Source organism: Solanum tuberosum, unplaced genomic scaffold, assembly GCF_000226075.1.
Source record: "Solanum tuberosum cultivar DM 1-3 516 R44 unplaced genomic scaffold, SolTub_3.0 scf00233, whole genome shotgun sequence".
NCBI lineage: Eukaryota > Viridiplantae > Streptophyta > Magnoliopsida > Solanales > Solanaceae > Solanum > Solanum tuberosum.
Genome location: NW_006239170.1, coordinates 212,519 through 235,914, shown reverse-complemented (window position 1 = coordinate 235,914; position 23,396 = coordinate 212,519). Strand labels below are relative to the sequence as shown.

Genomic DNA, 23,396 nt, shown 5'->3' with positions numbered 1-23,396 from the left:
AGCTTGTGACTTTTGACACCAATAAAATTAATATTGATAAAAAAAAAATGGATGCATAGGCGATAAATTATGACATTTTAACAATGAATATGGTAACTTGTGATTGCCACTAAACAATTGTCGTTAAAGATATTGACTATTTGTGGCAATTTAGTTAAATTTACTTGTCATTAAAATGGATGCTGAAAGAGCAAATTAAGACAATTTCAGAAGGGATATTGTAGCCATTATAATTGTCATTAAAACTATTGACTTTTAGTGGCAATCTAATTAAATTTACCGACTATTAAAATGGATGCTAAATGAACATAGTTAGCTATTATGAATTGGATTTAGCAACCAAAATTATTGGTGCAAACAATTGTCATTAAAACTAATAGGATTTGGGGGCAATAATATACCATTTACCAACATTTGTGAGAATGACCGCAAAAGGCTTTACCGACCCCCTCATCCCCGGCTAAAGGCGAATGGCTGGTAAAGGATAGAGCAGCAATTTTATTGCCGCTAAAGCCAGTTTCGTAAGTAGTGTGAACGCATACATTCTATCATATCTAGTGTGATTCACATGTATTTGGAATACATATGAATCGTAATCGCCTTTCTCCTGAATCTCGCTCGCCTCTCTCCCTAGTTTTATGTATTTGGTAGCAAAAGTACATGTTTCTAAGTGGAAGATACGTAAGAAACTCCTAATTAGTGATAAGATATGTAATGTTTTAAAAGTATAGGTAATTATAGTATATATGATAGTGAAGTATATATAATTACGTAGTATTCCTAAATTTTATTATACTTATAAGTGAATCGCAACAATGCTAGAAAGTTCTCCAACAATTCTATTGAGGGATCTGTTATTCTTACAATAATGGTGGTGTCATGTGTGCGCCACTTTCAATATTAGAATTTCATGGATAGTAGTATGTACGTATATACAAACTATTTTCAGACTTTCGGCTCAAGTAAAATATTATAAAGCAGGTCAAAAAAGGAAAACAACGAGAGAGAAGAAAAGGCAAGACTCATGATAGGTCAAGTAAATAATAAGTAAAATTTAAGGAGATGTTTCAATAAACACAGTTTTAGTCGATCTCAAAGTTCTAATATTTAAAAAGATAATGAAATTAAATAAGAAAATCTATTTTAAATGGAGGAAAACCAATATAGAGAATATTTTTTTCCCAAGGGCAATAATAAAATCGCATGTCTCTTTAGGGTTTGGCATAAATTCGAAAGGCCGCCGCATCTAATTAACATGGAGTATTCCATGTCAATTCCTGAAGAAATATTGTTTGATATATTTTCATGGCTTCCTGTCAAATCGTTAATGCGTTTCAAATGCATATCCCAATATTTTAATTCTCTTGTATGTGAACCATATTTTGTGGATATTCACCAATGTCATTCTAGGATTCGAACCAAATTACTTGTGCGCCAATGGGACCTTGTTGCTAAAAGAAACTTTTATTACATTATAGAACAAAATGCCTCTCATCGTCGTGTTCATATTGAGGATTATTTTGATGGACTCACCAATGTAATTGATTTGAAAGGTTACTTTGTGGAGTGTGTTAATGGTTTGTTTTGCTTCTGGAGTTGTGTTAGACAGGTTGTTGTGATTTGCAATCCCAGTACTAGACAAGTAAGATTTCTTCCTTGCATAAAACATGAATATGATGGTCTTGGTCATGGTCAATTTTTATTTGGTTATGAGCCAAAAGATGAGGTTTATAAAGTTGTTTTTGTAAAAAGAGATGAACATGATATAAGCGCCGCAAGGTGTTGGATATTCAGTTTAGGCATAGACGAATCATGGAAGGAGATCGATAGGGCTCCTTGTTGTTTTTATTATGGACAGGAGTGTGTTTGCATTAAGGGAGTTATTTATGTATCAAGTGGTAATTCCCAAGAGCAAAATATAATTACATTTGATCTAAAAGGTGAAAGTTTTAGAATAATTGCCCTGTGGAAAGATGCTTTACCACATTATTTTAACCTAATTGAAATGGAGGGAAAATTGGGAATAGTTGAAAATAATACAATGATTAATGGAGAGACGATAAATTTGTGGATGTTGGGAGATATTGGATGGGAGAGGCATGTCATTAATGGATTTCCCATGGAGGGGTGCCCTATAGAGCATTGTTTGTCCCAAACTTATGGTGGGAAGATTAATATTATATTCATTGCTAAAGTGAACCAGTCATGTGATACATTAAGTTATTTATTATGTTGTTATGATGTCTCAAGAAAAAGTTGGACAAGACGTGAAATAATCAATGGGGGTTGGATTCAACACATTTATAGGTGGGTTGAAACTCTCTTTCCATTGAAACACATTTGCATTGATGCGGACTCTACAAGACGTGTTCAATTCGAGTTGGAACTCTACAAGTTCAATTCAAACTATGATTCTTGGAGGCTAATCAACCCTAAACCCTAGTTCATGCCTATTATATTCCTTTAAAGAGGCATCTCGAATATTCCACAAATTTATGAAATATTCATAAGGAGGTCAAAATCAATCATCATAGTTCGGTAAAAATGTCAGTGACGGGCCTAGAATCATGGATAAATCTTAAGAGAGAAGAATCAAGGGAGGAACAGAATTGTACCTACACTATTGATTTATTAATAAAATATTTATGTTTCTTCATATTTTTTTGTAATTGTAATTTATTTTGTCACTTTAATATTTTGTTGCAAACAGCTCATCAACAAGTTTAAACACAATATTTGCATCTCTATATACTTTATTTTCCCTCTCTCTCTCTTTATATTTGCTTTGTTTATATATCCTTATTTTTACATCTTGTTTGGATGGTTGTGTAAGATCAATTTGGTGTGTCGTTATCTTAATATTTTTTTCTTATATTGTTTATAATTGTCCGTTGTCATTTAATAAATTCTATTTTATCATTCACCCTATATTTTCATACGAGTTCTAGTTTGTGCTCTACTTTTCTTTTAGATTTATCATTCAAATTGCTAATGTGTGATATTATGTAACGATTTTACTTTCTCTGTTGTGTTCATTTATTACGCTTTCATAAATGGGATTGAATAGCACTTTGGGAAAGAGAGAGCCCTTCCAGAAATACTCTTAACTATGGACACACTCAAAAGTGCAACTGGTGAACTAGTATAACATCTGAATCGTTATTCAAAATAGTTTTGACAAAAATCTCACTTCTATATTTGTCTCCTTACGTTTGTGGGGTAGGTATGAAAAAGAAATCATATTTTTAGGGCATTTTTATGTGTCAAGGATATGAATCTTAGATATTTTTTAATAAAAATGAGTTTTGACTTTTTTACAAAAAAAGATTCTATTAATAACAAAGTTGAGCGAACATGCGATAGAAAGATGAGAAAGTTTTGATGGAAAATTTTTGAACAAATATAAATGTATTAATAAACCTTGTTCCAATTACACTTCCCCCTTTTCATTTTACTTATTTTGTATGTTTTTTAACCCTCTAACTTTGTTTTACAAATCAAACTCAACCCTAATATAACACCTCAGAAAATCCTACATTAGATTAGATAAAAAAAATTAAAATTTTATGGTGGGAGAGGCACAAATATGATTCCGTATATTTTTTGGCAAACAACGTGAATATTTCTGTTAACAAAAAAGTCACTTACAAACTATGAGCACCACCCTTCTTCCCATAAGATGGAGGGTAGCCTCAATTCAAAAAGAAAGAAAAAACAAACTAGTTACATAATTTGTGCCAAAAAACTCCTACATCTAATTGCTCTTTTTGTATTTTTGTACATTCCTATCCTTACTTCAATCTCACGTGTAATATTCCCCACTATATCAGCATGTTGAATACTTGTTCCTTTGAAGTGTTTCCAATTCCTTGCTTTCCAAATATGATAAACCATGGCCCCCCACAAGGATGCTATCACTTCCTTCTTGAACTTTTTCCAATGCTTCTTTCTGATCATCTCCAAAGTAAGACTCAAATCTGTTGCAGGCATGGGGGTGTTAGTCCAGCTTAGGAGTGTTGTCCTCACCCTTGTGACATATTCACATTCTACAAACAAATGCTTATTCGTTTCCAAAACTGCCTCTTGACATAGGCAACACTCAGTAGTAGCAACTTGTATATTCATATGCAACAGCCTTTTTTTAGTGAGTAGCCTCTTCTGTGTTGCTAGCCACATGATAAATCTTTGCCTTGGCAGTGATACAAAGTTCCAAATAAGTTCTGAGGTTGCCAGCTTTTCTCTATGGCCCAACAATGCAAGATATCCACTTGTTATTGAGTATGCTCCATTAGCAGTGAGGTTGAGTTGCCCTTGTGTATACCAATGCTGCATTTTGATCTTTAAGGCATTTAGTTTTCTCCAATACCAACTACTATCAGCCGGAGCTTTATGATCCCAAAAATTACCTATTTTGATGTATACACCATGCACCCATTTCACCCATAGGGACTCCTTACATACAACAATCTGCCAAACTAGCTTACCTACAGAGGCTATATTCCAGTTCCCACACCCCTTGATGTTTAAACCATCCTGCACTTTTGGAAAACATACTTTGTCCCATGAAACCAAAGAAACTTTCCTCTTCTCACCATTATTACCCCATAGGTACTCTCTACACTTCTTATCAACCTCCTTAACTACACTCTGAGGGAGTATAAATACTGATCCCCAGAAACTGTGTATTGAAAACAACACTGCAAGTACCACTTGAAGTCTTCATACATATGAGAGTTGTTTAGCATAGGTGATTTTAATCCTATGTGTTAACTTTTCTACCAATTGATGACACTCCATTTTCCCCCATCTTTTTTATGTGAGTGGGAGTCCCAGATATCTGATGGGAAATGAGCCTTCTGTAAAACCAATTATTTGCAAAAGTTACTTTTTAACCTCTTCCGTCACTCCTGCTACAAATATGCTGGACTTCTCCATGTTTGCCACCAATCCTGTGGTTGCACTAAAATGCATTAATGCTTCCTTTACTCTAGTGACTGAGTTTACCTCTCTTTTGCAAAAGATCGTCAGCAAAAATTAGATGATTCAGCCTTGGAGCTTTGCACATAAGATGAAACTTGAACTCTGTTAAGTTTGACATGCTTTTGAGTACTCTTGAAAGGTACTCCATGATCAAAATAAAGGTGAAACAGGATCTCTTTGCCCCAGTCCTCTCTTTCCTTCAAAATAACCATGACCTTCCCCATTGATTTTGACAGTATACTTTGGAGTGGTTACACAGATCATTATCCACTTGATAAATCTTTCTGGAAATCCAAATCCTGTTAAAGCTTCATTCTTCTAGAAATTCCCAGCTCACCATATCATTAGCCTTCCTGAGCTCAATTTTCATCAAACACCTAGGAGTAGTCTTTCTATTGTAGTGCCTTAACAGATCATGACATATCAGAATATTATGATTCATAGACCTCCCTTGCACAAATGCAGCTTGGTTGTCTGCTACTAAAATACTCACAACTTTCTTCAGTTTAGTACAGATAATTTTTTAAATGCATTTATACAATACATTGCAACAAGCAATAGGTCTAAACTAGCTGGCCCATTCTGGTGAATCTACCTTGGAAATAAGTGCAATATTTGTAGCATTCACTTGCCTCAAAAGCTTCCCATTGTGAAAAAACTCTAAAACTGCTTCAGTAATGTCTCTTTCCACAATCTCCCCTGCTTCTTTATAAAAACCACTACCATAACCATCAGGCCTAGGGCTTTTTGTTTGATCAATCTTTATCATGGATTGTTTCACATCATTCTCAGTAAAAGGCTCCAATAGTTGCATTTGGTGCTCCATGTCTAGTACAATTCCATTTTTCAATACAGTATTATTAGCTTTCAGCCTAGTAGTTGTTTTCTCACCTAAGAGTTGTTTGTAGTAATGAACAAATATCTCTGCTATTTCCCCTGGATCAATCCTCCATTGGCCATTTGCATCCCTTAGTTCATGAGTAATAGCCAGCTTTAGTCTCCTATGCTTTATAACTGAGAAGAAATACCTGGTATATTGAGAAATTAATTTTGAATAAAAAAAGAGCAAACTACATAAATTTTACTAGTTTAGGTCTTAATGACTGGGATTCACGATAGTTTGGAATAGTACTTTCTATGCCATATTTCGACTTTTGAATACGTATATCATTACTCGCTAGATACATATATCCGTCAGTTTTAAAAGTCGAGATACACGATTTATTAGTTTGAATTAAGGGACATAACTTATTTCCTTGAGTGGCATGTACATATAGGGAGGTATCTCACAACTTTGTGTTTAAGCTAATTGAATATGATCAAAATTTCCCGAATTCGATTCTCTTTACTAAATTCAATATGGTATCAGAGCATTGAATCTCTGCAATTCATATTCACTGTTCTTCGATCTTGAGCTTTCACCATTATCAGAGCTTGAAGAAGATGGTGGAAACAACATTAGAAGGAAGCGCAGCTGGAATTTCAGCTGATACTGTTGATGGAATCGAAAAGAATCGTGATCACCCTCTATATTTTCATCCATCGGATACTCCGGATAGTAAACTGACTTCAGTTCAATTCATAAGGACTGAGAATAACTTAATATGGAGTAGATCCATGATGATCAATCTTAGGGCAAAAAGTAAGTTGGGCTTTGTGCTTGGAACATGCTGAAAATCAGATTATAAGCCAGAGTTAGAGGAACAATGGGAGAAAGGCAATGCATTCGTGCTAGCATGGTTCTTGAACACTATATCCGAGGAGCTATTGAGTGATATCGTGTATGCTTCAAATGCACCTATGGTTTAGGGAGATTTGAATAAGTGATTTAACAAAGTAGATGGATCCAGAAGTTATCAGCTTCATCGTGATATTTGTACTCACAGTCAAGGTAATTTGACAGTTTCAGGGTACTTTACCAAATTGCGGCTCTTGTGGGATGAATTTGATGCATTGGTGCCTCCACCTATTTGTAGTTGTGATAAATCTAGGTCATATGTTGATCACTTACACTGCCTGCGATTGTTTGCTTTTCTGATGGGACTAAATGAGATGTATAGTCATGCTCATAGTATAATTTTAATGATGAATTCTAAGCCCAGTGTGAGCAAGGCTTATTTTATGATAGTTGCTGATGAAAGCCAGCGTATAACAACTGAATTTAGAATTAATAATGAACTCAATGATCCATGGCATTGTATGCTGAAAGAGGGGAAAATGTTCATCATTCTAATGAGTCTTTGTCTTCTTCTTTTTTTAATATAAATAACTTAGGTTTATATTAACGGAACTCTACGTGAAACTAAATTTTTAACCCATTTTTAAAGTTGTTTCTCTATCCCCTTCCTATTTTCTTCAAATTACTACTATTAAAAGAATAATAACCTCAACTATTCAAAATAAAATTAATGAGGAAAGAAGATATAAATCTTAATTTTATTCAATGGAGGATAAAATTAAGTATATAATTGTTGTTAATGACTTGAATCCGCACTTGAATATGCTAATCAGTGTAGATTTTATTTAATTTACTCAAATTTCTTTACGAAAAATAAAATGAATAGAATAAGAGAATTGATCTCTTTTTTAAAAAAACTAAAAAAATTAACAAATCTACCATTTTATAAATTTCAATTTCTGAAAAATTAAACAAATTTCGTTCAATTAAGCCGTTGGAGTACAAACTTTGGATTTAACGAGTAATAATTTTTTACTTTTTATAATAAAATTTAGCATATTCAAGTCATTAGTAGCAATACTATGCTTCATTTTATCCTTTATTAAATAAAATTATGACTTATATTTTTTTTCCTCGTGAATTTCATTTTAAATCGGGTTAAGATTTTTTGCATAAGAGTAATTTGAAGAAAAAATAGTGGAGAGAGAGAAACAACAGAAAAAATGGCTAAATAATATAATTTCTCAAGGCATGGATTCCATAATATAAATCTAAGTTATTTGTATAAGAAAATGGACGGAGACCAAACTTGATAAGTTTTTAAATACTTAAAGGACTACATTCGAGAAATGTATAGATAAGAAAACAAAATTGATAAATGTATAGTTAAGTGACCAAATTTGACAAGTTTTTAAATAGCTGAAGGACTAAATGAGGTAATTGTAAAGTTATGAAACTATTTTAGACCTACTCCTATAATTAAAGAACTATTTATGGCATTTTCTCTTTAGAAACCATTTGTGAAATGTGTAGTGAAAAATTACAAAATAACATAATTACAAGATTATAATTGAAAATAAAATGAAGAAATAAAAATCTCTCCAGGCTGAGGCGCGGATATCTCACTTTCTTAAGGAAATTCAAGTCCATTGTAACAAATGTTTTTCACCGGTCTAGCAGTAATCCTCTTGACTTGTCCCCTCCAGGATACAACAGCCTAATCACAAAGAGTAACTCAATAAACTCTGGACAAGAGTTGAGTCCAAAGCTCCACAAAAAGAACACCTCCCTTCAACTAATAAGAACTCTCTTTTTGACAAACTTTTATACGCTCTATATTTTTCTTGTGTGAATCAAATGAAGACCATCACAATTTATAGTAGAGAAAGTCTTCATAGCAATGAACGGGAAAATAATGGGGTACTAAATAGTGAAGATAAATGGCATAGGAGTTATATATGTTACAAGGTATAATGGAGAACAATGAGAGAAATAATGTGAGGGCACCTAATGCCACTAACGTGCTGAAAATGAAGAGTTGCTCAACGTCTAAAAATCCAACGTTCACAGCAACCTCAGAAATGAGGATTGTACAACCACACATATCACTTAAAACAATAGCCACACTTGTCACTTAAAAGCAAGAGGAAACTGCCCATAACTAACGAACACACTAACAATGCAAATGATGCACTTTATTAGTATTAAAATGTCAAAATAACCAACAAAATGTTTTTAAAGTTGGAACTTAATCATGTAAATTAGTTTTGGGACCATAGTCCAAAACGAAAGCTGCATAATTTTCTTCTTGAATTACATTTTCTTTTTTCGAATTAAGATCAATTTAAATACACAGGTGCATTTGCAGATCTCCTGAGGTGGTGATTCAATATTCTTACAAAATAAATGCAAAGAATTTGAGCGATTGTGTAAAAAGGCAAAATTTACAAAATGCAGTAATGGCAAAATTCTCATACAATAGATTGTAGATCGACATGTCTTGGTTAGATTATCTTTACTAGAAGACTATGTTGCATGCATTAATGTCAAGTTACACATTCGAAATAGGTATTTTCCTATAAGATTCTGAAACCACAATTACAATAGCATGGATGTCATTCCCAACCAATTTTGTTTGAAAGGAACCATGTTCTCAATGGAGAACCACTGGTCGTAGTTAAGCTACTAATAATCAAACTAAGCAAGTTAAGCAAGGGTGAAAGTGAAAGTTGATTCGCTAAAAGAACTACAAAAAGAATTCAAATTAATTGTCCTGATGAAGAAAACATCAAAATGGCAACAGACTCAATGTGATTGATTACTTGCCATAATATTGAACACATTGTAGACTATAGGGTGTTGAAAAATTCACCCAGAATTTAGACCAAACAAGGAGAATAAAAACAAGGCTAATGCAGGTGTGCAACAACTTAATTAATACATCCCAAGAAGATAAAGGTAAAGGAAACCAGGTTGAGGAACCAAAACAACCACCAACAAACCATGAAGAAAATTGGCAGAACTGGAGGGATAATAACTTAGCAAAGTAATGGCAGTTGATACAAAATAGAAAAAAATAATAACCATGGAAAAGAAGAAAAGGCAGAAAACAAGAACAAGTTTGGTAAACTGGAAGGAATAGGAGCTATCTGAAAGGCATAACAACAACCAAGAGGAACAAGAACAAAGTATAAAGATTATTGAAACAACAAAATAACAGGTTGAGGCATCACTTGGTAAAGAGCAAGACTGAGCCAAGAGTTACTGACTAAACAACCAACAACAATAAGGGCAAACAAACTGGGAACAAAAAGAAGGGAAACAAAGAGCAGAGTGCTGATGCAAATCAAGAAATAAAAAAGCATAATGGGGACTTCAGAAGAAGGAAAAGAATATAGATAAAATAGCCACATGATGGATGATAGGTCCCTAGAGGATAAACAAGCTGATGATCCTGGATAGCTAGAGGAGACAACTGATAACAGATTAGCAATGGAGAAATAACAAGAACAGGAGTAAATCAAGAGCATAACACATAAATATCATAGAATAAGACTGAAGAAAGTGGAATACAGGAGTCTACACACAAATCTAATATAAATACAGACAGTGAACAGATTGTTAAAAACGAGTTGAACCAGAATCAACAACAATAAAAGATGAACAGAAACATAATGAACATATAGACATTAAGGATGAGAATGATGAACACAACAAAAATACAGAGTTGTATAAACAGAGGTGATTATCACCTAGACAGCAGCAAGATTGAAAAAAAAAGAGAGCAGATATGTGATTGATGGCCAGCCGAACGGATTTCCCAGTGGCTTATGCATAACCTTGATAAATCCTCAATAGTTTCACTGGAGCATTCCCCTGTGCTGTAGCATGTGATTGATGGCCAGCCGAACGGAAACTCAGTCCAATAGAGCTATTCTCCAGATGCTCATAACAAGTCCTCCACTTCATGCGACCTTCAACAATTAAATCTCTGAGACGGAAAACCTGTAATAAAGAGAATATATGTTAAAACAAAATCTTAATCGGCAACTTCAAAATTCAATTTAACAAACATACCCATAGAACAAAGTTCTCATCGTCATCCGTGCAGCAACACTCGGGACAAAAACGATAGTCCTGAAACTTGGCTAGATGTTTAGGGCTGATTTTTTGTTTTCGTCGTTGTTGAATTATTGGTCCACCTTGAGACAACTCTTCCATCATCAACATCCAATTAAGAAGACAGGAGGTATGAAAAAGGTGATACATCTAAACAAAAAGAAACTTATTAATAATCCACAAACAATCAAATCAAATCATAGACTGTTTCATGTTTAAAAAATAAATACTCCAAATAGAAAATTACCCCTTTAGTATTATGATAACTACAAGATAGCATAGATGATCCATTGTTGAGGATGGTAGAAACATCACAACCTGGAGGAATAGGACAATCACACAACTTACAACTCCGATGATACAGATCATATAGAGATATCTGTTGCAGTTCCTTAAAAGTTGATGCTGGCATTCCAAGAGTCAAATTACATTTGAAATTGACAAGTGAAAAGTCATGCAGGGGAACATCCTGCATAGTTGGATAGGATTTATCCCTCCATTCAGCCCACATCTTATGAATACCACTTTCATCTTCACTTAACTTCCTAAAAATTAGAGATTTACCAATGAAATCCAGCTTCATATCTCCCATATCTCCATAGCACAGCACATTCTTAACCTCAAGGTCATTAGAAATTCCTAACCCAAATATCAAGCTATCATAAAATGGCCATCTGTTTGCTTTTAGAAGGGTATTACAAGCAAAATTTTGAAGATTTATATGGACATCAGAATTCAAATGATGTTCGAAATCGGTAACATTTGTAAAAGTTTCAATGCAGGGCAGGCACCTCCAGGATAGCAATCCTTGATCACTTCTCCTCAGTTGGACATAACATGCTCCAGACTCCTTAAGCTGACGCAGTTGATCCCTAAGAGAATCCTCTGTTTCCATGGGAGAATTTTAGAAAAAGGATTTGATGAAGAAACTTGGAGAGGAAGAAACTTGAGTTTAAAGAGAAGAAATAAAATCGAGAGCAACAAAAAGAATATGATGTGGAGACTTATTAAAAGAATCAGTTGCAACAGTAACCAAAACGAAATTTGCCTAAGCCATTCCATTCTATTATTTTTCTGATAAAATGGGAAAAAATATGAACAGAGCAAATCAAAAAGAGAAAAATGAAGTGTTAAGTTGAGTTGATTTAAAAGGTATATATAAAGGGCTAAGTTATATAAAACGGTGTCATATTACTGTTAATTACATCTGGTGGGATCCAACTAATCAGACAGAATTAATTAATTATTTCATTAATAAATAAAAAAAATAGGAGTAAAATTAAGCATCAATCTGTTTGAAGGGCAATAAGTGCAAAAATCCTTTTTTTTTCTTATTTAAAATTGGGAAGAAACGAAAAAAAAGAAAGAGAGGATAATATCTAAAATTATGTACATTTGGTGATATTAAATAAGTGTAAAAAGAAATTACTATACAGTTGTCGTATTTCTATTGGTACACGATATAACTGTGATTGTTTCTATCAAAGGCTGTGATTGCATCTTGCTCTTTCATGATGGACATCATTGATGTTGCCACGTATGGGTCCAGGTGAAACTGAAAATTGTCTCAACTCGGGGTCTATTTGGAAGCTATCTAGTAATTGGGATTTGTATCGATAATTGCTAGGAACCAGTAATTACGGTGTAATTATAAATGTATTATTTGGTTGCACAAATATAATTATAAGGTTATATTGTCAGATAAGAGATTTTACAAATGATATTCAATTAAATTTTTAAAATATATATTATCTTTTGAAAATATCTTAATTAACACACATGTGTTGTTAACTAATATTATAAAAAATAATTTGTATTTTTAAAATTAGTATATTTTAATTAAATTAATAATAAAAACTAAAAGTACAAGATTTCTATATGCATCATAAAATACATGTCTGAAAAAAAAATTAATCTATAAATATAATGTCTGAAAATATTTGACAAAAAAACAATCTATTAAGTCTAACTAAAAAAATAACTCACCTACAATAAGAAATATCAAGTTAATACTACTAAAACAAATGAAATTGAAAAATATAACAAAAGTTTTAAATTCTAAATAAAAAATTTAACATAATACTCTTATGTCAAATTTCAGCATAACATACATAAATATAATCTAAAAGAAAAGAAAAACGTAAATATATAACCTTATTCAACAATAATCATTCTACTTCAATTTAAAAATTAGAATATTAATAAAATTATGTTAATGAAATAAAATAAACATAGAACAAATAAATAAAATAGATAATACGAAAAATCACATTAAATCACAGGAAGTAAAAATATAGAATGAGAAGGAGAAGGAATGAAATATAATAATAAAAAATATATTTTTAGAATAATAATAAAATAAAAAAAATAGAAAAAATAAATAAAATTAAAACAGAAAACAAAAATAGAGATAAAAAGAAATTTAAAAAGTATTCATCTTACAATTATGCCTATATCAACCATTCACAACCCTCTATCAAAATTGGAGAGTATTATTATCCCGCCAATTACTTTCAATTACATACTGATTAAGTAATTGCATAACTAATTAAATATATCAAATAATGTAATAACATCCAATTACATTAAATTCAATTATCGGGTGATTTCAAACAAGCTATAAGTGATTTTTTTGAGACAGACTCAGTGTCTCGAGCTTAAGGTATTGTAAAAGCATGAGCAAGTGATAACGTGGACTGAACATAAATTGAGAAGTACTGGATGAGGAAAATTAATTGGTGGTAATCTTCGAGGAGGATTTGATGTTTGAGGAGATAAGTTATCTCATATACATTATTTTAAGATAATTAATCTTAAAATAATTTGTTCTCAATTAAATGACCCCTTATTTTTTTAATCACTCTCTTGATCACTCACAAATATTTATAATGTATCAAACTATTACTAAATAGAGTGTATTAGTAGGGTGTGTAAGATCTAGAATAATGGTAATTAATAGAGTAATTAATAGTGTATTAGTTATGTTTGTGTTATTTATGTTTGCATTGATTATGCATTATGCAGAGCTTATTTTTTATGTCTTACTTGATTTGGTGTAATAAAAATAACATTCATTGCATAATTTTTTAAAACAATATGCATTTACAAAGATACCCTACACGAATATGAAGTAAAAGATATAAAAAAGTTTTGAGAGGCAATGAGGTCTTTAACAATGTTAATGCATACACTAAAACCCTTTGCATTACTCTAACCATGGATCTCCATGCATTAGTAATACACACTTCAATACACAATGAAGTGTATAATTAATGCAAGCATTTGTAATACATAGAATTAAAAAATGTATCAAACAAGTTACTACGAATACACAAAACTAATGCATGCATTATTTTTCCTAATACATTCTACCAAACATCTATCTTACCTTCTCTTACATTAATAATTGCTTCACCAATCACTTGGCAACGCGGAATGAGTAAATTACATCTTAAGGATATATTAAGAATCCTTTTTTATTGGAATTCATGCTCTAATTCTAGATTAATTAGCATTGTTGGCTGATAAATAATTTATACTCTACAGTTGTTGTTTCAATTGTTGATAAGAATTTGCTTAGTGTGACATACTGTCTTTGGAAACAGTCAAGTAAGATCAAGCACATTATAAACAATCACACAATCAACATAACTTAGAATTTTTCAACTTTCCTCCTATTATGTAGTAGCAAGCTATCAAGATTGAGTTCCATCCTATACTGTAGGCATTACCAAGTTGTAAATATTTGTTGGATAATTGTGGTGTTGGATAATAGAGTAAATAGAGTTCCATGCCTACAGTTGAATTTTTCAACCGTTGTTTGTGTTTCAACTAATTCCACAGGATATCTGCTACCTCCCACCAACAAACAACGGTAACTCTATGATTACCAAGATTTAAATTTAATTTCTCCATAACAAAATAAGCTCTCCATATGAAATATTAGTGGAAAAAGTACATTGTGGACAACATGATCCTATCATTCATTATCAAATTCTTTCGAATATTACATACTATTGCATTACTCTCTTCCAACAATGGGAGGCAGAGGATGAGGTTTGCTCTTCTATGGAGCTCCTTAAAATGAATGGTTTTGCTAGAGGAAACGACAGTCACCTATTGTATTAAACGATTTATATAATGACAGTTTATAAAGGTTAGATAAAACAACTTGTACAGTATAAATATCCGAGGATCAGCTGATTCGTGTGGTGTACAATGCACATGGAATAAAAATTCAGGCAAGTGCAAAGTTTCAAGAACTCAAGATTACATAGCTCCTTATCATGGTATTTAAGTAAACCTACATTTAACTGTGTGATGTTACATTATTGATTTCCTAGTATCTGAGTAGACCATAAGTCCACCTTCTATTCAACATCAGAGCTGAGACTCCCAAAAATGAAGAAATAAAGCTGATTCCCATACTAATATAAAACTCTGGAGTTATAAACTCGTCCTCATCACTCAACGTTGAGTCTGGAGGCAGTTCCTCCAGAGAGCAAGCTTCTGTTAGTGGACGGCCGCAAAGTCCATGATTTCCAATGTAAGATCTGTTGTTGAAAGTCAGTAAGTGTTCGCCTAAAGGGATTCGACCAGACAAGTTGTTGTAAGACAAGTTCAAAACTCCCAGGTGACTTAACTGTGAAAGGCTAGCAGGAATTTCCCCTGTAAGATCATTTGTGCTTAAGTCAAGGAAATTTAGTTCCCTCATTTGACCAATTCTCAGAGGGATGCTGCTGGTTAAGTTGTTTCTCGACAGGTTCAAACCGTGCAAACCTACAAGAGATGTAATTTCAACCGGGATTTCTCCCACCATGTTGTTGCTTGAAAGATCGATGCTCTTTACCATACCAAGTATGCTGCTGTATTCAAATTGTCGTCCCTTCCACATCAAAACTGCAGTTTCATCGTATGAGGCATTTATTTTGACATCACCTTGATCATCGACCTGAAAATACCAACTCTTGATTTGGTGCATTGTGCTCTCTTCTTCCGTCATTGCAGTGAGGTTGTTGATACATTTTGGTATGATCCCGGATATCTTATTTTCAGATAAGTCCAAGATTTGAAGTTCTTTTAGCTGGCATATGGTTGAAGGTATGCTTCCACTAAACCTGTTGGATTTTAAGATAACAATAATGATATCAGATATGTTATTCCCAATCCATGCTGGAATTTCACCAGACAAGTTATTAGACCGAACATCTATAACCCTCAACTTTTTGCAATTTGCCAGGGACTGAGGTAGTTCTCCTGTTAAATGATTGTTTTGAAGGTGCAGCATTCCCATCGTCTGCAATGAGCCTATCGAATCAGGTATCTCCCCGAAGAAGTTATTAGTCCCTAAGTTAAGATGCACGATACTTCTAAGCGTCCAGCAGTGAGGAAGCTCTCCGGACAACCTGTTGTCTGAGAGGTCAAGATATCCCAAATAATCAAAATTGTCACAAATGAAGGAGATGGTACCGGAAAACATGTTGTTGGAGAGATCAACTGTTATAACACTGGTAGGAAATCGTGGTACTGGACCGGTGAATTTGTTTGTAGCCAAATCTATGCAAAGAAGATCAGTCATCTTCTTTGAGAGATATGGTACATTTCCTCCTATATCATTGTAAGAAAGGTTTAAGAAGGTCAATCCAGGCAACTGCTCCCAGAACCAACTAGGAACGTCACCCGAAATTCCAGAAGCTGAGAAATCAAGCTCGGAAATGTTGTTCTGATTCCGCAGCCAGTTTGGGAATTGAGGACCCAATTTGCAGTGGGTAAAACGAATGAGATCCAGCTGAAAAGGCGGGATCCAATCTGAACTGACTCGAATATGTAGTTGAGTGTTATAAGAGAGGTCCAGCTCACGTAATTTCAAGAGCTTGAACAAATGAGCTTCAGATATTGTGCCTTCAAGCTGATTGAAGTCAAGGTACAACTTCTCAAGTTTGGAAAGACATCCAATACTCTCCGTTACACCAGTTAACTGATTATGAGAAAGATATAATTCCCTCAACGACGATAACAGAAAAAGATCAGGGACTGATCCCGTGATTCTGTTCCAAGATAAATCCAAAAGAACAATACTTAAAAGTTTTCCAACAGCTCCCGGGATGGATTCATTCAACTTATTACGTCCGAGCCTCAGCTCTCTCAAAGATGCAAACTTAGCTACAACATCAGTCAGTGAACCACCAATGTGATTCTCTTCTAAGTTCAGGTACTCGAGAGAATGTGACACGCATGACAAGTTATTCATTATCTCAGGTAGCTGCCCGTCTAGATTGTTGGAAGACAGTCGCAATAACTTCAAATTACTACTGTTACCAAGACATCTAGGGAAGCCACCTCCAAGCGCATTCCGAGACAGATCAAGGTGTTTTAAGGATTTCATACTCCAAAAAGCATCAGGAATTTGACCATATAAAGTATTACCAGAGAGATCAAGGTGAGTCAGATTGCTTAACTTAAACAGCCAGGTATATACACAACTATTCAGATTATTAACATAACGTAGAGCAAGGTATCTCAATTGATAAAGACGCGAAATCCATTCAAGGTTATTCACAGATAGGAAATCATTATAGCTCAAATCAAGGGTGTTTAAGCTAGAAAGATCGCCAAGATTAGGAACTGTCGTAAAATCATCACCAACACAAGATAAGTTGAGGTATTCCAACTTACTCAGAGAACCAAGAAAGTCCGGTATACCTCCTGAAATTCGATTGTAACTAAGATCCAAATACTTTAATTGCATCAATACTTGTAAGGCAGGACTTATCTTACCTATCAATGGCTCAGTGGCAACGGATGCATTGAGGCCAGAAGGACCACGAAGATCGAGTCTAATGACATTACTGGTTTGATTGTCACACTGGACACCTCTCCATGTGCAACAATCTTGATTAAATCCTTCATTTCCCCACGAAGAAAGACGTCCACGGACATCTAACAACTCCCGTTTGAAACTGAGAAGAGCTTCTAATTCCGTTTGAAGGCACTTGATATTCCCATCACCAACTCCTGAGCTGAACACAACACCACAGGTAACTGACAGCGCGATGAATATGTCAAACAGAATAAGCTGTTGAATGAATTTTTTAGATACACTCATCTTCAGAATATTGATCAAAGTACAGACAAAGATCAAATGAAAAATCTGAAAGTCTAACAACTGCATATCTGCTGCTATGATTTATAGAATTATTTTATCATCTGTAACAACTAACGTGTGAATATAGACAGAAAGAGCATAGACTAAAATATTCTATCTATTATTTGGCCATGATTAGATGACTGCTTGGGACATGAATTAGTTAAAGTCTTCTTAATTGGCACGTTTTTCACTATACTCTCGTTTCAACTTTCATTTGTCTGATTTTGATTTGCCACGGAGTCTAAGAAAGTAAGAGAACTTTTGAATTTTAAACTAAAGATATGTAGAATGTATGGAATTGAAGAGATGCAAAAAAAAAAAAAGAACAGAGATTCCTTTTTTTAACGAAATTCTTAATTCAATATATATATTAAAAGTTGGGAAAATACATAAGTACCACCCCAACCTATGCCCGAAATCCCAGAGACACACTTATACTATACTAAGGTCCTATTACCCCCAAACTTATTTTATAAATAATTTTCTACCCCTTTTCGACCTACGTGACACTATCAACCAGATAGCTTGAAAAAATTGTCAATACGCTCTGGGCCCAGAAGATAGTGTCACGTAGGCCGAAAAGAGGTAGAAAATTATTTATAAAATAAGTTCGGAAGGTAATATAGGACCTTAATATAGTATAAGTGTATTTCTGAAATTTCGAACAAATTACGTTGGGAATACTTATGCATTTTCCCTTAAAAGTTTAATATAATAAGGAGCGTGTCAAATCGGATTATTAAACTAGGAAGGTTTTAAGGAAATGGACACTCTTCTTTGTCAATTTTCCTCAGGTACGTGTTGTTAGTTAACGAATGTAGAACAAAATATATCCGATTTATTGTCAGTCAAAAAGTTGCAACTAAAATTTGCACGGCAAAATTGACAGCCAACAGTGACTGAAGCTTCCATGCGGAATTTTTTTCATTTCAAACTAACCAAACTTGAAGAAATTACAGTAATCAAAAGTGAAAAAAGACAAATACAAGATGTTAAAAACTTCATATGAAAATTTTTGGGTTATGAAATAAGAAAACAAGGTGAGTTGATTAAAAGAAGATACCTTGTAAGTTGTAAATATTTAATTGAAAAAATATTTTTTTGTTCTGTTGATCAAAATATTTTGAAAAACATTCTCTAAGAAAATAAATTTCTTAAAAATAAAATCCGACGAAATAAATAAAAAAGGTTATTAGAGTCTGAAATTTAACTCATTTTCAATTAAATTTTTTTTTAAAAAAATGAACAATTTTTATTGGCAGAAGGGTTACAACTTACAAGAGTGAATGAAGTGTGTGAAGGAGTGAGACATACTCTGCATTTCTGGTAAGAATGGTGAAACTTGTTCAACAATCATGGTGGAAATTCAGTACTTGTTTTCTTAGGGTTTCTTCTTCATATTCTACAATAGCTGAAACCATAGCCTCCTTAGATTTGACTAATAAAGATGAACAAGGTTCTAACCCCTTAACCTCGTCTCCAAAGGATGCTCTGTACAATAGGCTACTCTATTTGAATCGCTCTAAGGAGTCCGTCATATCAGTACTGGACAAATGGGTTACTGAACAAAATCCCATTATGTATGAAGACCTACTGATTATCGTCAAACAATTTAGGTCTTACCGTCGATACAATCATGCCCTTCAGGTCTCTTTCTTTTTTACTTCTGCAATTTTGATTATTTCCTTTAGATAATGTCCATGGTTGATTTGCAAAAATTATATTAATTGATTTGAACTTCATTAATTTGGTCTGTTGTTCTGGTATTGAAGGAGAATGTTAATAGGGAAATGGAGAATAATCTCATTTTTTAGAAAAGGTTATTGTAATCCCATAAGTGGCTTAGTGTGTAAGTTGACCTTACCTCAACCCAGAGAGACGGTTTCTGATAGACTCTCAGCTTAAGAAAATAATAGGAATGAAGAAAACAAGGCAAAATACTAAATAAGGCAAGATAAGGCAATCTGAAAGTAGGAACAGTAACTACAATGGAATAATACGATAATCATAGTACAAGGAATGATAAATAATAACAGAAGTCGAAGAAACAAGAAACTGCAAGTGTAATACTATGACTACTATTATGGACGGATAAGAGAGATAACGCTCAACAATCTACTAACCTTCTACCCTTATCCATATCATCCATAAGTTGAAGTTGCACCATGTTTTGTCTAATCACATCTCCATAAGCTTTTTTGGTCTACCGCTACCTCTCCTGAAACCATCCATAGTCAACCTCTCATACTTCCACACTGGGACATCCATGTATCTCCTCTTCACCTGTCCAGAACATCTCAGTCTCGCCTCCTGTATCTTGTCCTCCACAGAGGCCACTCCCACCTTATCTTTTCTAGTATGCCCACACATCCATTAGGGAATCCCTTTTAATCTTTTAGGAATTCGAAGAGGCTAAGTATTGTTTCAGGTTCATGTACAAATTCCTCATTATTTTAAGAGGCAAAGTATTGTTTCAGCCTCTTCAGCACAAAAGAGGCTAAGAATAATCTCATGGTCTATTATGGTAATGGGAGGGACGGTATAGGGACCGAACCATCCTTATTTACAATTCAGCATTACCAGTGAAATGTTCTGGTTAACCCCCGCTCTTTGTTGGACTGCAATATTTATCATAGCTGCAATCCCAAATATCCAACAATCCTTAGATTTCATGATAGTTTGACTATTATCATGTTGTTTGTCAACCTTTCTCCTTAATACCAGGCTTAAGACTAAAGATGCTTTAAAATGGATCTTACTTAGGTGGAGTTTATTGTACAACAACAATTTGCTTAACCATTAGTTTGTTGATGTTACTCTATTTGGACATTAATTGGATGTGATTGTTTGTAACTATGACTAAAGTGATTTAAAGATGTTCTCTTTTATTACCTTTCTTTAGGTGAATGCCTAGAATTGTAGGACTCCTTTTTGTCCTTCTCTTTGAGGATATAAATTCAAGAGTGGTCGGTGGGTGGTAGAGAGTGTTGCTTTCACATGTAATTTGCTAATAAATTTACTACAGCGAGGATGTTAAGACTAACGCCTAAGAGTAGAGTTTTCTATTTCTCTAACTCTAAGAAGCACTTTAGCCGAAGAACTATCTATCAGTCAATCAAGAAATTATATGTCACTCCAAAATCAGTTGGAATCAGACAACCAGTTATGTTAAACCTCAGTATCCATCCATTCTATGCCGGTTCATTTTTGTCCATTGCTGAAATATTGTATCTTTTGGTGAATTAGGTAATCTGGATTTCACACTTCTCCTTATATGTTTAACTAGTTTAGTTTCAACAGTTGGTGTCCCCATAACAATCATTTGCTTCTCTTGTATTCAAAGCAATTCTGCACTAATATATTCTTGACATGAAACAAAGTGACTTGCTCGATCTTCATAGTTATTTGTCTTAAGAGTAGGAACCAGCTATGTTGCTCAGACTCTTCAAAAATGTCAAGGGGTGCGTGTTGGATTCGCCAAAATAGTGTATTCTCGGAGAATCCGACACGGGTGCGGCATCAAAGTGAAGAGTCCGCGCAACTTAGGGAACCAGCAGATGTACTTTTTTTCCAGAAATTTTATGGTGCTGACCTGAGTGTACTAAAAATAGTTGACTTGTGTTAAGTCGAATGAAAAAGAAAATCTGTCCCTTTATACCACTTATCGGGTTTACTTCTGAATTTTTGTGTTCTCTGCCCACATTATTATATCTTTCCAAACATGTTACCTTCAATAGAAAAAGTCTTTCTATTTAATTTCTATGTTCTTCAAAACATAGTAGGATTTCAATTATAGTTACAAAGTTACCCACTTGAGAATGCATGACTATACCTTACCCCAACTACCACACTTACTAAAACTTACCAAATATGAATTGGTTTTGGTTAATTCAATTACACATTTGTGTTGGGATACTTTTTGTTTTTGTTTTTGTTTATGGGCATATTGCATTGAAACCTCGATAAGATTATCCCATACAAGTTATCGACATGCCATAGAGATAAAGGGTAAAATATGTGTGCCTAAGTTTGTTAGTAAAATGTGTTACTACTATAAGAAAATATAAAAAAAAACTAACCATTAAAAACATATATTGCAAATATTTTCTTTGTTCGAATAAATACAAACACATTTTAATCAATTCGAAAATTTAAGATAAGAAGAGTGATTAGCTTTTGTAGAGTTGCTGGACTTGTCTGATTTGGGACTTTAAAATATTCTAAGTCATTCCTAAAATAGTCCTCTCTTTCCCTGCCTTTTCTCTATATTCGTCTTCCCAGAAAACAAGAACTTAATTTGATTAGTCAACCAGGTCTGGAAGTGGATCTTGAAACTATACATTATATCCTCCATATGTTTTGAGCCTTGCAGTAAAAGCTCAAACAAAATATGGGCTTTAATGTAAAAAGGTGCAATGGAGGAAAAAAAACAGATCTGCATGTTAAGTCCAAGACTAATAATAATAAGCATGAATTGTTTAGTGAAACATCAATTGCTTAGTGTCGCCTCTTCAGGAAACACTCATTTGTAAGGATAAGTTTGTCTTGGAGCCTTGATGACAACACTGAAGCACATTAAGCGAGGCGAAGCGCTCAAAATGTTTCAAGCCTTGCTTCAGGGCTTAAGTGTGCCTTTGCTAACACTATTTCTGATTAACTCCTCTGTACAACTTGACTTTGTAACAGGTACCTTGTAAACTTGCATGTTCTACAAATATTTCAACTGTATCAGTTTAATGTTGATTTAACAAGAGCAATCCCTAAATTCGCCCGCATCATGAAGTCCGTATTAATCAGTCCTATTTTTGTTTAAGATACTAGCCTTTGTGAAACCAGAGAAAAAAGACCAGGTTGTTGTGAACGAAGCTAGCTCTATAAAAGGCCTATGAGTTAGAAGTGGTGAATGAGATTGGGCCAAGTTAAATGTTGGAGTGTTTTATTTGGGATCCATGCCCAATTAGCATTTGGTTAAAAGGGAGAATGAGTTTGAAAGAAGGGTTATGCGTACATTGAAAAAAAATGATTGTCCTCTCTTCTTCTTCTAGAGTCTAAGTTTCTCATCCCCATTCTTATCTCTATCCTTAGTTACTTGTTATTTCCATATTTCCATCGTAATTCAGTAGTTTGGGTATTGCAATTACGATTCTAAAGTTGTAATCGTGTTTTAGTTCTCTTATCAACATAGTGAGCAATTCGGGTTTGTTACACAGGTTGCGTAAACTTTTCTTTTCCTCACTTGTGTATTGGTTCAGTTTACAAAATAGCAATTTCCTCTTCTTATACAATCACAGATTTTTGAGTGGATTAAGAAGTCCAAGGATTTTGATATATCGCCTAGAGATTTAGCGGTCGAACTGGATTTAGTATCAAAAGCCCATGGTCTGGAAGCCGCAGAGACGTATTATACTAGCATTCCAGATGATTCAAGAACCTAACAGGTATATGGCGCTCTCTTGAATTGCTATACTGATG

The 23,396-nt window shown here is 33.8% G+C and overlaps 3 protein-coding genes across 3 annotated transcripts; 1 reads left to right on the top strand and 2 right to left on the bottom strand.

The window, feature by feature from the left end:
- Positions 1 to 10,238: 10,238 nt before the first annotated feature.
- On the bottom strand, positions 10,239 to 11,848 carry LOC102597343 (uncharacterized). The gene is made up of 3 exons (XM_006357426.2): positions 11,025 to 11,848; positions 10,736 to 10,927; positions 10,239 to 10,663 (listed from the first exon to the last, which is right to left on the bottom strand). Exons 1-3 carry the CDS (start codon positions 11,670 to 11,672, stop codon positions 10,487 to 10,489), a joined length of 1,017 nt encoding a protein of 338 aa, XP_006357488.1. The 5' UTR covers positions 11,673 to 11,848; the 3' UTR covers positions 10,239 to 10,486.
- A 3,268-nt stretch (positions 11,849 to 15,116) lies between these two features.
- On the bottom strand, positions 15,117 to 17,882 carry LOC102591594 (probable leucine-rich repeat receptor-like protein kinase At1g35710). The gene has a single exon (XM_006357493.2). It carries the CDS (start codon positions 17,880 to 17,882, stop codon positions 15,117 to 15,119), a length of 2,766 nt encoding a protein of 921 aa, XP_006357555.1.
- A 1,304-nt stretch (positions 17,883 to 19,186) lies between these two features.
- Positions 19,187 to 23,381, top strand: LOC102597017 (pentatricopeptide repeat-containing protein At5g09450, mitochondrial-like). The gene is made up of 2 exons (XM_006357425.2): positions 19,187 to 19,571; positions 23,216 to 23,381. Exons 1-2 carry the CDS (start codon positions 19,257 to 19,259, stop codon positions 23,357 to 23,359), a joined length of 459 nt encoding a protein of 152 aa, XP_006357487.1. The 5' UTR covers positions 19,187 to 19,256; the 3' UTR covers positions 23,360 to 23,381.
- Positions 23,382 to 23,396: the final 15 nt, after the last annotated feature.

What these genes read in the sequence shown, in the direction of transcription:
- LOC102597017 (XM_006357425.2), top strand. Translation starts at nt 19,257, where the DNA reads ATGGTGAAACTTGTTCAACAATCATGGTGGAAATTCAGTACTTGTTTT. An exon ending in GATACAATCATGCCCTTCAG is followed by an intron (nt 19,572 to 23,215) that starts GTCTCTTTCTTT and finishes ATACAATCACAG; the next exon opens with ATTTTTGAGTGGATTAAGAA.
- LOC102591594 (XM_006357493.2), bottom strand. Translation starts at nt 17,882, where the DNA reads ATGAGTGTATCTAAAAAATTCATTCAACAGCTTATTCTGTTTGACATA.
- LOC102597343 (XM_006357426.2), bottom strand. Translation starts at nt 11,672, where the DNA reads ATGGAAACAGAGGATTCTCTTAGGGATCAACTGCGTCAGCTTAAGGAG. An exon ending in GTTATCATAATACTAAAGGG is followed by an intron (nt 10,928 to 11,024) that starts GTAATTTTCTAT and finishes CTTTTTGTTTAG; the next exon opens with ATGTATCACCTTTTTCATAC. An exon ending in ATGAGAACTTTGTTCTATGG is followed by an intron (nt 10,664 to 10,735) that starts GTATGTTTGTTA and finishes TCTTTATTACAG; the next exon opens with GTTTTCCGTCTCAGAGATTT.